The sequence below is a fragment of the Colletotrichum destructivum genome, chromosome 4 (genome assembly GCF_034447905.1).
Source record: "Colletotrichum destructivum chromosome 4, complete sequence".
Classification (NCBI taxonomy): Eukaryota; Fungi; Ascomycota; class Sordariomycetes; order Glomerellales; family Glomerellaceae; genus Colletotrichum; species Colletotrichum destructivum.
The window spans coordinates 5,279,107-5,292,682 of NC_085899.1; the positions used below are offsets into that span (position 1 = coordinate 5,279,107).

The following is a 13,576-nucleotide window of genomic DNA, read 5'->3' on the forward strand; positions in this document are numbered from 1 at the left end:
ACTTCACATTCACCACCATCTTACATCACCATCACCAGCCTCATCAGCCTCGCGGGACCTCGTCGCGTCAAGTCCAATCCCCCATCACAGAACACCATCGGAAAAAAAAGTCCGCCAGACGGACGCGCAACGATTGAAATGTCTACCACCGCCCCCGAGAATGCCGAACAGGCACCTACCGCCCCGAACACGCAGGAGGTGGCGCCCCCTGCCGAAGGAACAGCAGCAGCAGCGCCGGCCGACGCCGCTGCTGTCCCTGAGGCCGTCGCACCAGGCCCCGAGCCCAAGGCCATCACCCGCAAGGACATGTCCCTCCGCGAATTCTTGACCAAGATGGATGACTATGCCCCAATCGTGCGTCGCCGCAATTGTTTCTCGTGTGCGCTGCGGTTGAGCTCCGTACTGACTCGTTTTCTTTCCGGTCTCAGATCCCCGATGCCGTTACAAACTATTACATGACCAAGGCTGGCCTTCCCCCACCACCGCAGACCGACCCCCGCCTCGCGCGCCTGCTCGCCCTCGCGACGCAAAAGTTCATCGCCGACATCTCCGCCGACGCCTACCAGTACAGCCGCATCCGCGCCTCCAACTCCAACGCGAATAACCCCATGGGTAACCTCGGCGCTGCCGCAGGCTTCCCCATCCCCGGCCAGCCCACAGGCCCGGCGGGCGCAAAGGACCAGGGCCGCGGTGGCCCCCTGGGCATCCAGAGGCCGGGCTACGGCGGCGGTGGACAGGGTGGCAGTCAAAACAGGACCGTCCTTACCATGGAGGATCTCGGCATGGCTGTCGGCGAGTACGGCGTCAACGTCAAGAGGAGCGAGTTCTACCGATGAAAGGGCTGTCCTTCTTTTTGGTGAAGAGGCGCGGGGGAGCTTTGCGTTCGGGCTGGTGTATATATACCACGGCGTTGGATGGTTCGGATTTGGCGTTTGGGGTTCAGTCACGGCATGGCCAAGGGCGGACCGGTTTTTTGAACGGGCACTTCAAGCACGATGGAGAGAGAGTGGCACAAACTAGACGCTCATACGAACCCCCAGTTAGTTAGAGGGTCATCAACGGCACAAGGCCCCAATTGATTATGCTACAAGTTGGATCGCTGGTATCTTGACAGTGTTGTGCATTCATTTTTCCTCCTCTACCTCCCCCGGCTGCCATCCGAATGATAGTCGAATGTTGCCCCCCCTTACAATCTGGTCCAGATGAAGGGCTTCCTCGTCCTGCGCTCGGTTAGCTCCACTAGCTCCTTGATAAAAAACAACCAATGGGCGGCACATACGGCGAGAACTCTCCCAGTTTGTGTCCGACCATGTCTTCGGTAATCGTCACGTCGATGTATGCTTTGCCGTTGTAGACCTGGAATTTGAGGCCGACGAAGTTGGGCAGAATTGTCGCAGAACGGGCTTGTGTCCGGATGGGGACAACCTTCTGTCCGGGCTGGGGCCGTACGATCGGGAGACTATTTCGCAACATGGTCAGAGTCGAAGGTTCGATCGAGGGTTCGTCGTTGTGGCAGAGGGGAGGAGGGGGGTGGGTGGGTGTCATCTTACGGGACAATGTGCGGTCCTGGAGGCGGGTTCGTTAGCTCATCTCGAATCGCAATGCAGCAGTCAGTATTGGTAACTCACCCTTCCACACGGATCTCTTCAGGAGGGCTCTTGTTGGCTGCATTTTCGCAAACACCTCTTTTCTGTTTTTGCGATATGATGGCCCTGTCTGCGATTTGGTAGCCGCGCCTTCAGATGCTCCTTCTCGAGTGCGACGCGGGAAGAATTTCCGAGCTTCCAGAATTTGTCCGTGTCACGTGATGAGCCGGTGCTCCGTGCGGAGCCGACTCTGTGTTCACCCCCGGGCCAGCCATCCACGGTTCCGCTCCCTTGCAGACCTCCGAACAGCGAATATGATTAGGGTATGGAATGTATCAACAGCAGAACATACTCGACTGACTGACTGCCTTGTGTCCATATCAACCAATATTCATCATCCGTTTTTTTGGTGGAAGTTCTGAACAGCTCCTTGGTCTCATTGCAGATTGTGTTCAAGCTCCGGGTCGCTCATCACTTCGCTTTCCCACCCTGTTTCAGAACGGCAACAACCAGATTGGGCTTGCGGTCGACTCGTTCGTTTCCTGGACCGCCGACTCTGATGAAACGTTTTTATCCAAGGTTTGCAATCACCCAGGGATCTCCTTGTGCGACCAGAATCTTCAACGTCGGCAGAATCAAGGTTTCATGTCCCTGAAGCCTCAGCTGTTCTTCAGTGATTTGTGCCCCTGATCTGATGTTCTGTCGAACAATGTCACTTAAAGTTGACCTCGATCCTCTTTTGTACCGTTCGCCATCTTCTCGTTTATCCATACACCACATCTAACCTATTGTCCCAAGGCAACGGCTCAATGTCTCCTCTGTGGTCTCGGAGTCCCATCTTAATGATCAGTGTGGGGGTTGACAATCCCTTAATTCCAAGTGCTATACCAGTGACCACGCGGAGGGAGGTCCCCCGGCGACTTGAAACGACTAAATCCGTCCCCTCTGAATCTCCAACCAACACCAGCACAGAGTTGAGGGGAGGGGCGAGCCGCGTCGTTCAGTTGCCCTGTCCGCACAAATGCTTCTTTTGCCAGTCACTCATGCCGGCACTCGTCGCCCGCGTAAATTGACTCATATGACCGGAATGTCACTCTGCGAGTCTACGCTAATATACCACCCCTGAGCGATGATGTAGTCTACGCAACTAAACCTGCGCACAATCTAAACCAGACAGCGGGCACAAAGGCCCTCAACAGTGCGAAGCCGCCGAATTCCTCGGCACACTCGGCATCAACTGACGATGAACTCCAGCTGCAAGGTCCGAAGGCGGCAAATACCACCGCGCCAGGATGTTCAGGACCCGAGGTCGTCCTTGTGCCTTGCCGGGACTACCCCACACGGCACATCATCCATGCCAAGCAAGCTTAGCTAGTGAGCCTCGACCTCTTCTGAGGGCTTGACGACCTCCAACCAGATCAAACATCCACGTCGGACCGGGTCCCCTCGTTGATTGCGTTCCCTCTTTTCCCACAAATCGTGTGTTGTTTTGCCTTGATAGATGGGACGGAGCATGGTAGTCCGTCATGATGGCGGCCCTCCTCCCCCCCTCTCTTGAAGAGTCCCTAGGATTCCCGCCCTCCAGAAAGTTCACGTCCCAAGTCTGAACCACCCCCCTCTCCAACACAACCCCCTGAACTGTAAACGAGACGAAAAGAGGAGGGGGTAGGTTCATGAAGAATATAAAGTCTGCCATGCCTTGGCGCAACTCTGAGGTCGGTCTTGGCTTCCCTTGGGACTACATCCGACCTTTACCTTCTTTTCACAGTCTAACCCTTTCCGTTCCTTTCTTTTATTCTTTGAAACATTATGAAGTTCTCCAACGTTGCTCTGGGAGCCGCGTCCGTCGCGTCGGTCCTGGCGGCCCCCATCGACGGCGCCAAGGAGAAGCGCGCCGGCAAGTTTGAGTTCCTGGGCGTCAACGAGAGCGGCGGCGAGTTTGGCCAAACCACGCTGCCCGGCCAGCTGGGCAAGGAGTACACATGGCCCAACAAGACTGCCATCGATGTAAGTGACATGTTAGTGCGACGAAGTTGTCATGTCAGCTGATTGCGTTCATCAGACCTTGAGATCCCAGGGCCTCAACACCTTCCGTATCGGAACGATGATGGAGCGCATCATCCCTGACAAGCTGACCGGCACAATCAACGAGACGTACTTCTCTGGTCTTGAGGATGTAAGTGGCAGCAGTTGAATGGGAGCAGAGATAGAGAGAGAGAGAGAGACAGTTGCTAACACTTTGGCAGCTCGTCAAAGATGTTACGTCCAAGGGCTCCTACGCCGTCATCGACCCGCACAACTACGGGCGGTACTACGGCAACATCATCACCAGCTCGGCCGACTTTGGCGCCTGGTGGAAGACGGTGGCCGCCCGTTTCAAGGATAACGAGAAGGTCATCTTCGACACAAACAACGAGTATCACGACATGGAGAACTCGCTTGTCAAGGACCTGAACCAGGCAGCCATCGACAATATCCGGGCTGCGGGCGCCACGAAGCAGAAGATCTGGATCGAGGGCAACTCTTACTCGGGAGCCTGGCACTGGGTATGCATGTTCCTCCGAGCCTAACCCAACCCCAACCCCCATTTCTTCCTCATCCCCTGGTCCCAATCATCATCTGACTGACCCTCCTCATCTACAGATCGAGAGCGGCTCCGGCGACGCGCTCAAGGATCTCACGGACCCCGCGGATGCCACTGGCAAGCTCCTCTACTACGAGATGCACCAGTACCTCGACACGGACGGATCCGGCACCAACGAGGCGTGCGTCAGCAGCACGATCGGGGCGGAGCGCCTCGCGGTAGCGACCAAGTGGCTCAAGGACAACAACAAGCAGGGCGTGCTCGGGGAGATCGGGGCGGGCGCCAACGAGCAGTGCCAGACGGCCGTTAAAGGCGCCCTCCAGCACCTCGCCGACAACTCGGAGCAGTGGAAGGGGTGAGTAGCGGTTCCCGATGAATTGTGACCGTCCCTGGTACCTGTGGGCTAATGAGTTTGCAGAGCGCTTTGGTGGGCGGCGGGACCTTGGTGGGCGGATTACATGTACAGCATGGAGCCTACGACTGGAAAGGCGTACACGGCATACCTCCCGACGCTTAAGACGTTTGCTTGAGGGTTATCGCGAAGTTCGGTGAAGCTCGGTCAGCGGTACGTATTGTGGGCGGGGCGCAACCCCCCGGTGGGCGGAGGCAAGACCACGTGATGCCGTTCAGGTTGTTGGTCCCAGGATTTTGGAGCAGCTGTCAACTCATTCGGTTGAGCTCGTTTGTGGCTGAGGAAACCATTCTACAATGTAAATGTTGTCGTGGGGCGTATCTGGCCCCAAGAGTACATATCTGGAATATGACAAGTGTAGTCAGTTGTCGTTGATGCCGGTCCATGGTTGAACACCCCTGTTTGAGTTGATATGGGAGTTGTCAGATGAGGCAGCCATGAGATGGGTTGGTTTGTCAACAGTTGCATGACCAAATCTCAGCTGCAAGATGAGGCGGAAGGGGAGAGCTGTCTGCATTAGGCAGGTGGTGGGTGTCGGACCACGGGATTTCCTAGTTCCCCACGTTGTAATGGACGAACGTGTCCTTATTGCATCTCCAACAAATAGCATGTCTACCTACTGTAAGTATCTGAGCAGCGTGGGGTTGGTGGCGTCGACTTTGGTTACCATGACCAGCCACCCGCATGTCTCGCTGACTCCGTTCAGTCATACTTTGGCTAGGTACCTTAGCTTGCGACAACTCAAGATTGCGCAGCGCCGCGCATGCAGTACTGCAGTACTGCGTCAGAGTTGAAGAACGACAGAAACGGGGGTTGCATAGTTAGGGTAATGGGAACGGGACGGAGCAACATAAACTGAGCAACCAACCTTACCTGAGGTAGGTAAACTGAACGAGCGACAAGACGAGCGGAGGCAACCAACACACTGCGCGTCCATCCATGGATGGCGGCGGAAGGCTACAGAAGAAAGGGTCCCCAAAAGTACCCCCATGATTGCGGATCGCTGTTTGCTCCGATAAGGAAAGGGAAAAGCAGGTTAAAAAAAAACACCAAAAATTGTGCCATTTCGCAATTCGCCATCCCGCTGGACCCCGAATTGGACCGCCCGTGGGAGGTAGGTACCTACTACCTGGGTACGTGGTAGCTGTAGTCCACTGGCCACCCACTGGCCACTCACTGAGCACTGCTCGCTGGCTCTGGGTCCACCTCCGCCTAACCCAGCCAAGGCCGTACGCCGTTTCGACCACCTCACCCTCTCCAGCGGCCCAGCCAGAGCGGCGCTGGACCCTCATGCGCTAAACCCGTACAAAAACTCGCCAAACTCCACGTCGCGCCGTCTTCGCCTCTCCAACCTCGTCCTCTACTTAGCCAGCCAGCTCTTGACGACTTCCACCTCCCCCTCCTCCTAATCAGCCCTTTCTCTTCACATCGGCCACGGTTTCACGGGTCAATTCCTCCCTCGTCCATTCCCACAGAACCTATTCCCTTCCCAGGTCTTCGGCAAATCAACCGCCACAATGGTCAGCCCTCAGATGTATGTCCGCTCTTTGCACGCTTTTGCCATCGCATCACCGCATTGCAGTCTCTGCTCGCGCACGCCGCTGCCGTCCGCGATCACGTTGTGCCGACGCCCAGTACTAACAATGCCCGCAGCACCAACCTGATCATCATGCTTGGCATGGTCCAGGTCTCGCGCAAGGTCCCCTTCGATGACCCCAACGTCCTGAACATGTGCCGCGCCGGCTACATTGCCAGCAACCTCATCATCGCCATCATCTACCTCTACGTCCAGGCCCAGATCAACAAGAAAAAGGGTGCGTGAAGAGAAAAAGACTCGCAAACAGACTTGGGCGCGAAGAGCGCGGGGTTACCCAAAGACCGCAAGACGCTGACAGAACAAATCACAGATCTGACGACGCTCAAGTACGTTGAGCCGGCGCCTATGGGTTCCTCTGAGGAGGGCAAGCTCGTCACGACGACGATCCACGCCTACGACACGACCCAGCTCCGCGCGGCCTTCCGCTCCCAGGCTATGGGTATCGCCATGATGGGCTTCATGCACATCTACATGAAGTACACCAACCCCCTCCTCATCCAGTCCATTATTCCCCTCAAGGGCGCCCTCGAGAGCAACCTCGTCAAGATCCACGTCTTCGGCCATCCTGCCTCTGGCGACCTCAAGCGCCCCTTCAAGGCCGCCGCCGGCCTGATGCAGGGTCTCCAGGGCGGTTCCGTCCAGAACGACAAGAAGGCCATCGAGACCGCCGAGCGTGCCGGTCGCGGTGGTGCCAAGGAGGAGTAAAAAACGGGCATCCGTCTTTTCTCGGGTGGCATTTTTCTTCTTCATTGGGACGGACAACAAAACGGTCATTGGTTACACCGGAGAAAACGGGAAGAGGAGGCTCTGAAGCATGTGTTCTCCCACCCGGGTGGTTGCGATGCGGCAGCCAATCTACCGGGACGCTTGTGTTCCTGTGTCTCGGGATGGAAGAGGGGTTGGTGGCAATCGTCGCATAGATGTTTAGCTCGTCAAGATACAGCTTATTAATCCTTACGCCTGTCTGTTGTCTGCCATTTTCTAATCTCCAATTCCCGGTAGCCGCGATCGCTCCGGTGTTTCCGCCGGTCCCGCTGGTCACTTCCCCCGTGGGACCCCCCTCCCTTTTCTCAGTGTGGCCTGGTCAGCGCGGGAAGGCACGTGCATTCGCGACTCACTGGTGACATAATCGTTCCTCCAAAAAGTTGCCCCTCCACGCCCATTCACGTCTCCCACTTCACTTCACACCCTCCCAACCACAAGCTTCTGTCGCAGACTGCGACGACGACTCCCCGAATACCCTCATCAGAACGAATCATCACTCCGAACGTCCACGATCACAACACAGACATGGTCCGCCCCTCAACACCACCGCCGAACCCGGCATCCGCACCGCGGCCCGCTGCGACACCACCAACCCCAGCGGCAACCCGTCGCATGGTGAGTCTCTCCAAGTCATCTCCTCGTGCACCTTGAATTTTGTCAACCTCTCTAACATTCCTTCCCGCCTGTAGGAAGAATCTCGACTTCGAGCCAAAGCCATCCGCGACCGCCGTGATGCCGAGCTGGCTGCCTCTGGTGCCCCTTCCGCCCCCAAGACGGCCTCGGGCTTTGTATCGACCCAAGATGTCCACATTACAAAGGCAGGCGCCTCCCAACCGTCTGACCTCTCCCGTAAACGCCCGCACTCATCCATCTCGACCGCTGCCGACCCGCGCCAGCCGCATCCGGCGACGAACCGCGATGCCCGCGACACCCAAGCTGCGCCCCGGCCGGCGCGCAACTTTGCCAAGTTTGTCGACTTCAACATGTCCGCCATGACGGACACGAAAGGCGGCTTTCTTACGGCTGAGGACGATCCACACAACACCGCGCTCGTGCCCAAGACGAAACCGGGCGGCGGCGGCCCCCCACAGGAGGAGAAGCCCAAGGGCATGTCGTCGCAGGAGTGGGAACGCCTTCAGTTGCTGCGCAAGCTCCGCCGCCAAAAGGCCGGCCCCTTCGAGCCGGGCCTCAGCGTGCTCGCTGACGACACCGCCCGCAAGCTGTGCGCCGACTGCGGCTCCCTCGAGATCGACTTCGTGTGGGACGAGGTGTTTGGCGTACGCGTCTGTCACGCGTGCAAGGACGCCCACCCAGACAAGTACTCTCTGCTGACCAAGACCGAATGTAAGGAGGACTACCTCCTCACGGATGAGGAGCTCAAGGACCCGGAGCTGCTGCCGCACTTGTCGCGTCCTAACCCGCACAAGTCGCACTGGCACGACATGATGCTTTTCTTGCGCCTCCAAGTCGAGGAGTACGCCTTCACGACCAAGTGGGGATCCGCCGAGAAGCTCGATGCCGAGTTCGCTCGCCGCGAGGCCGATAAGAAGCGCCGCAAGGAGGCCAAGTTCCGCGAGAAGCTCAACGACCTCAAGCGCAAGACGCGCACTGAGGCCATCCGCAGGCAGCAGGCCACCGTCGCCGCCGGCGCCGGCCCAAAAGGGTTTGGCGACTCGGTCGGCGGCGGGCGCCACGTCCACGACTGGGGCCGCGCCGTCGAGAACGAGGATGGCATGACGGTGAAGACCTGCAACGGCTGCGGCATGGAGGTCGAGGAGTTGGAGTTTTAGATGCGGCTTTTCTCCCTCAACGTTTCACTTCCTGGTTGTTCTCTTTTCGATCTTAAACAAAACTTTTTATGGGTCCCATCCCTTTCTCAGGACGGGACGAAGCCATCATGATGATATTAGTCAAAACGATACCCCGAAGCTCATACAATAATACAATATACTACCACTCATACAATCGTCTATTCCTCTCCAGTGCGAAACAAAAAAGGGGGAGACAAACAACTATGTACTGAGAAACCGAGCCTCCGCCCACACGCATCGTTGAGTAGCTTCACCGCGCAAACAAACCATACCAGACCAAAGGGGGTCTGGCAGAAGGGGGTATCAACGTGTGGTGAACATACGATGATGCCCTGGTACATATTACAACAGGAGCACAGGCAGGCGACTCCTGCCCACGCCCCTTTCCACATCCCCTACTCGGTCATCCGCCCCCCGCCCCCCCCCCCCCCCCCCCCCCACCCTCCTTTCGTTCTTCCAGCTGTGGCCTTGTCTTCTTTTGTCCCCTGTCGTATTTGGCTCGTGAGCCCATTGCTCTGCTTTGGAGCCAAATGCCACACCGCACATGACTTCCTCCGTCATGCCCAAGAGACATGGAAAAAGAACAAGCTGGCGAAAACCCCCTCCCGACTACAAAGGGACCCAAAACACTACCCCTTGGTCTCATGCCCCCCCGACAACCAAGCTAGAGCAACCATCAAAGGTGTTTCCAGAGCGAGCACTGACCCAGAGTCGACGCCATTTTTATCAGACGCTATGCTGTTGTGTATCTGCTTCTTCTCGTCTCTTCTCCGAAACAAAACATCCCACCCCCCTCGTTTACCGCGCAAAGACCTTCACCACGCCGTCGCCGCCGCCACTGACGACCCACTTGCCGTCCTGACTCCAGACAACGGAGCACACGCCCTCGCCGCGCATAATCCGATGGCTTGTGATCTCCTGCGTGCAGGAGCGCTTCTCGAGACTCCAGAACCGCAGCGAGGCATCGTGACCTGCGCTGACAAGCTCACGGCCATCTGGGCTCAGGGATAGGCCCGAAATCGATGCCGGATGCGCCAGCATGTTGTATGTACATTGCCCTAAAGATTGGTCAGCACGTTGCTCGTCGACGCCCGATTTCCACAACTTACCGCTGTTGGCATCGAAGAACCGCACGAACCGATCCTCGTGTCCGGAAATGATGACGCCCTCGACACCGGATCCAGCCATAGATCTGCCTCCGCCCGTCGGTCCACCGCCCGCACCGCTTTCTTCTTCAGACAAGCCACCCTGTGGCTGTTCCAGTCCAACGGTCGTCGCGACGACAGCGTTGACACTCGTGTTGATGGAGCCGTCATAAGTCTCGGAGCTATCCATCGTTCCCGTCTGTTCACCTGTTCTCGTGTCGTATACGAGAATAGATGCGTCCGAGTAGGAGACGACAAAGGTTTCGCCGCTAGGACTGAGAGGAGTAATGCACGTAGGGCTGGCATCAGAGCCACCGGGTCTCGGAATGTTGTGAACCAGAGTGTGGTTAAATGGCGAGTTGGATGCCATGTTGGGCTGCGGGTTGCTCGAGAACGCACTTCCCGAGCTCATCGAGTTGCCGCGCACACGGCCTCGGCTACCCGACGGACCGGCTCTGTTCGTGCCCGGCTGGGGAGAGGTCAACTGGGGAGGTGCGCTGACGGCCCAAAGACGGACAGATCCGTCGGCTCCGCCAGAGACAAGGAGGATGCGATCGGGACTTCCGTATTGGCTGTTCTGGCCAAAGATGGCACCCAAGGTAGTCGGCAACACGCACAACGCCCATACGGCATCGGTGTGGCCCTCGAGGGTGGCCTTGGGATCGACTCTGCCACGTTCCCAGACCCGTATCGTTGCGTCTTGGCCACCAGAAAATATCCAGCCGTCGCCTTGGGCGCGACCGCCGGTACTAAAGCTCGGAGACGGCGACCAGGAAGTCAAACAAAGAACAGCGCCGGCGTGGCCACGGTGGGAGAAGTTAGCTGTCACGTCGAGATCCGATGCCGCATTGGTCTGGCCGTGATTGTCGACACGGGGAATATGGAAGCGTTTGATCATGCCGTCGTCGCCAGCAGTGCAGATTTCCGGCTCTCCAGGACTGCCGCCTCCCGAGAAGATGACGGTCCGCACCGTATCTAGGTGACCTCGGAGTCCAAACCGCAACTTAAAGTTGCCGGTCTCCGATTTCTGGGCGGCCGAGTTCAAGGACAGCTCATGCTCTGCACTGCGCCTTCGCGACATGGAGCCTTTGCGGCGATTAGAGCCGGGCCCACGGTTGGGCGACTTGGGAAGGCTGTCCGCCGTTGGAAAAGCATCCGTATCGGGTCGGTTAGTGAGTTGTTGCTGTAGGGGTTGCGACGAGTTGGACTCGGGGAACGCGCCATCGGAGAAATCCCATGCGTCCGACTCGGGTGCGGGACGAGTGCTAGGCTGGGGCTCGTCCGTCGGCTCGACGCTGCTGACGGATTCCACGGCATGGCTAGGACGCTGCAAGTTGTCGTCGAGCATGCGGGCTGTCACCGACATGGGTTGGGGCCACTCGGTGCCGGCAGCGTACATTACGGGCGGTGCGGGTTCGGGGTTTTGTGGCGGCATGGATTGATGGTGCTGCTGTTGTTGTTGTTGCTGCTGCTGCTGCTGTTGCTGTTGCTGTTGCTGTTGCTGTTGCTGTTGCTGTTGCTGTTGCTGTTGCTGTTGCTGCTGCTGTTGCTGTTGCTGCTGCTGTTGCTGCTGTTGATGTTGCTGCTGTTGTTCCACCGGCTTTACTTGGAAACTAGTCGGCTGGCTTCGCTGCATCGGCGGTGCGTGGTTAGGAGCAGGGGGAGGTCGATTGGCTTCGCGCATATGGTTTTGCGGCACGAGTGACGAGGATGCGAAGGGGAATGGCGGCTCCTGAAAAGGCTTGCCGGCTGCAATGCCAAACGGCTCGCCCTCACGCAAATCTTCGAGTATCGGGAGCGGAGGCGACTCGCGGGGAGGCAGCGGGTTCGCTGGCGTGACCATGAGATAAGTGAACTCGGCCTGACACTGGTCCAAAAAGGACTTGAGGTCGGCCCGTTGGGATTCGTCGTCACCCTTGTCGATGTCGAGCTCATTGTCGTGAGCATCGGGCGACTTCTTGGAGGCTGCGTCAATGTGTTAGCGGCCGTCTGACGAGGCGGTGTGTGCGTCCAGACAGAACTCACATCGAAGCTTCTCCTGGATCTGGACAGCCCGATTCTTCTCTGCCTCTGCAGGCTCATCGGCCGCCCTGTCGCCTCCCTTGAGCTGTGCGGCCTGATCCTTGACCTTCTTCTCGAGGATGGTCACGTATTTCTTCAGGGCCTTTTGCGTCGCGTCGGACCGTCTCGCCTGGCCTTCGAGGGCGGCTATCCTCGCCTTCATCTCCTGACGATCAATCTCCCAAGCATTCCTGTCCCGCTCGTGACGGTGCCATTCGGTTTGGAGGAAGCGCATTACACCTGTGGAAAGTGACGGGGTCAGCATACAATTCGTCGTCGGCCCCAAGAGAGAAACGACGGGAAAAGGGCCTACCCTGCAGCGTGTACTCGGTCGCATGAGGCTGGTTGCTGCCGTTGCCCTGCATCGCACCGCCCATCTCGTTACCTCCAGGCCCGCCCATGCCGTTGCCTACGTTGGACCCCATGCCCGGAACCATCTGCCAGCTCATACGCGCGCGATGGGGGGACTGGTCCCCGGCAAGAAGCTCGGCACTGAATTCAGGTGCGGAAGACGGAGAGGTGGGGAGAACGAGGACGAGGAAGACGATGCGGTGTCGATGGGTGTTGTCGAGCTACTGTAGGACGCGATGTCTCTCGGCTTGCCCTGCCGGTTGCGCATTCGTTGTCAGCAGCGCAAGGGGCTTGGTCGTTGTTGCATCAAACGATGCGAAAGTTGGGGAGTCGGCGACCGTGGTGGCGACTCGTCGAGAAGCTGGCGTCGCTGGTCGTGATGGTCGTGTCGTCGTCGTCGTTGCGAGAAAAGATGGTCGTCGTCAATCAATCAGTCGGACTGTCCAGGTCAGGGCCCCTAGCGAACTGAGGTACCTAGGCGGTGGTGGTGGTCGGAGCTGTGTTGGCCGCCCCCTGGTCAATTGGACGGGGAGCTTTGCTTTGCTCGTCCGTTGTCGCGCGTCCTGTCGAAATCGAAGTTGGCCAAAGTACCTCTCTGTACCTAGATACACTAGGAATATCACGATACAACTGGCTCAAGCCTGGGGACTCAAGGTGGAGGGTAAAGAAGAAGGGGAAAATAAGAATAAAAGAAAGTGTCAGGCTTGTCGAGGTTGCAACCTGTGACTGACAGATCTCTCCCACCTAAAAGCCGACGCAATAGTGAATTTGAGTGAGTTGCTGTTGGAATAAACTGTCTTGTTCGAGGGATGGGCTTGGCGAATGGCTGGCGGCCGCAAGAATTTCGATGGTGGCTGGGTTCACTGTTGAAAACACTGCTGAAAAAGTGATGCACCGCCCTGGACAGGGGAAGAGACAGGGGAAGAAAAAGGACTGTTCTTCTGGTTGGTACCTGAAGTACCTGAGTACCTAGGTATGTACCTCCTACCTGTCTTGGGTATTTAGTTAGCTAGGTGCCTGTAGGAAGATGCTGTGCTGTGTTGGCACTCTGTTTCTTCGAAGGGCAGTTCCACACTGTACACGTCGCCTGTCCGGCCCAGCCAAGCGCCATCTCTGTGAATGAGCTTTGCCCAAAATGCATAGGCTCGTTCTCTTTTTTTTTTGCCGCCAGTTTTCGTCCAATCAATCGCAAGAAAGCAAGGGTGCATGAGGCTGTCAGGCATCAAGCATGGCAGGGTTCCACCCCTTCCATCAGAGGCACAGG

General features: G+C 57.5%; 6 protein-coding genes across 6 annotated transcripts; 4 read left to right on the forward strand and 2 right to left on the reverse strand.

Annotated features, from left to right (window-relative positions):
- Positions 1 to 138: 138 nt before the first annotated feature.
- On the forward strand, positions 139 to 836 carry CDEST_07545 (Putative transcription initiation factor TFIID, 23-30kDa subunit; the record flags this gene model as incomplete). The annotated part of the gene is made up of 2 exons (XM_062923704.1): positions 139 to 354; positions 429 to 836. The coding sequence occupies 2 exons, from the start codon at positions 139 to 141 to the stop codon at positions 834 to 836; spliced, it is 624 nt and encodes a 207-aa protein (XP_062779755.1).
- Positions 837 to 1,038: 202 nt separating this feature from the next.
- On the reverse strand, positions 1,039 to 1,965 carry CDEST_07546 (Putative small ribosomal subunit protein uS19; the record flags this gene model as incomplete). The annotated part of the gene is given in 5 exon segments (XM_062923705.1): positions 1,039 to 1,220; positions 1,280 to 1,459; positions 1,629 to 1,665; positions 1,682 to 1,836; positions 1,847 to 1,965. The coding sequence occupies 5 exon segments, from the start codon at positions 1,963 to 1,965 to the stop codon at positions 1,187 to 1,189; spliced, it is 525 nt and encodes a 174-aa protein (XP_062779756.1). The 3' UTR covers positions 1,039 to 1,186.
- A 923-nt stretch (positions 1,966 to 2,888) lies between these two features.
- Positions 2,889 to 5,022, forward strand: CDEST_07547 (Putative glycoside hydrolase, family 5, glycoside hydrolase superfamily). Its single transcript, XM_062923706.1, has 5 exons — positions 2,889 to 3,593; positions 3,649 to 3,762; positions 3,833 to 4,132; positions 4,230 to 4,525; positions 4,589 to 5,022. The coding sequence occupies exons 1-5, from the start codon at positions 3,396 to 3,398 to the stop codon at positions 4,698 to 4,700; spliced, it is 1,020 nt and encodes a 339-aa protein (XP_062779757.1). The 5' UTR covers positions 2,889 to 3,395; the 3' UTR covers positions 4,701 to 5,022.
- Positions 5,023 to 5,917: 895 nt separating this feature from the next.
- Positions 5,918 to 7,156, forward strand: CDEST_07548 (Putative SRP-independent targeting protein). Its single transcript, XM_062923707.1, has 3 exons — positions 5,918 to 6,116; positions 6,236 to 6,396; positions 6,490 to 7,156. Exons 1-3 carry the CDS (start codon positions 6,100 to 6,102, stop codon positions 6,882 to 6,884), a joined length of 573 nt encoding a protein of 190 aa, XP_062779758.1. The 5' UTR covers positions 5,918 to 6,099; the 3' UTR covers positions 6,885 to 7,156.
- Positions 7,157 to 7,307: 151 nt separating this feature from the next.
- Positions 7,308 to 9,205, forward strand: CDEST_07549 (Putative DNA-binding domain superfamily, XPA domain superfamily). Its single transcript, XM_062923708.1, has 2 exons — positions 7,308 to 7,559; positions 7,634 to 9,205. The coding sequence occupies exons 1-2, from the start codon at positions 7,470 to 7,472 to the stop codon at positions 8,732 to 8,734; spliced, it is 1,191 nt and encodes a 396-aa protein (XP_062779759.1). The 5' UTR covers positions 7,308 to 7,469; the 3' UTR covers positions 8,735 to 9,205.
- A 2-nt stretch (positions 9,206 to 9,207) lies between these two features.
- Positions 9,208 to 13,120, reverse strand: CDEST_07550 (Putative striatin, WD40/YVTN repeat-like-containing domain superfamily). Its single transcript, XM_062923709.1, has 4 exons — positions 12,275 to 13,120; positions 11,926 to 12,201; positions 9,865 to 11,865; positions 9,208 to 9,813 (listed from the first exon to the last, which is right to left on the reverse strand). The coding sequence occupies exons 1-4, from the start codon at positions 12,408 to 12,410 to the stop codon at positions 9,554 to 9,556; spliced, it is 2,673 nt and encodes an 890-aa protein (XP_062779760.1). The 5' UTR covers positions 12,411 to 13,120; the 3' UTR covers positions 9,208 to 9,553.
- Between the last annotated feature and the right edge of the window lie 456 nt (positions 13,121 to 13,576).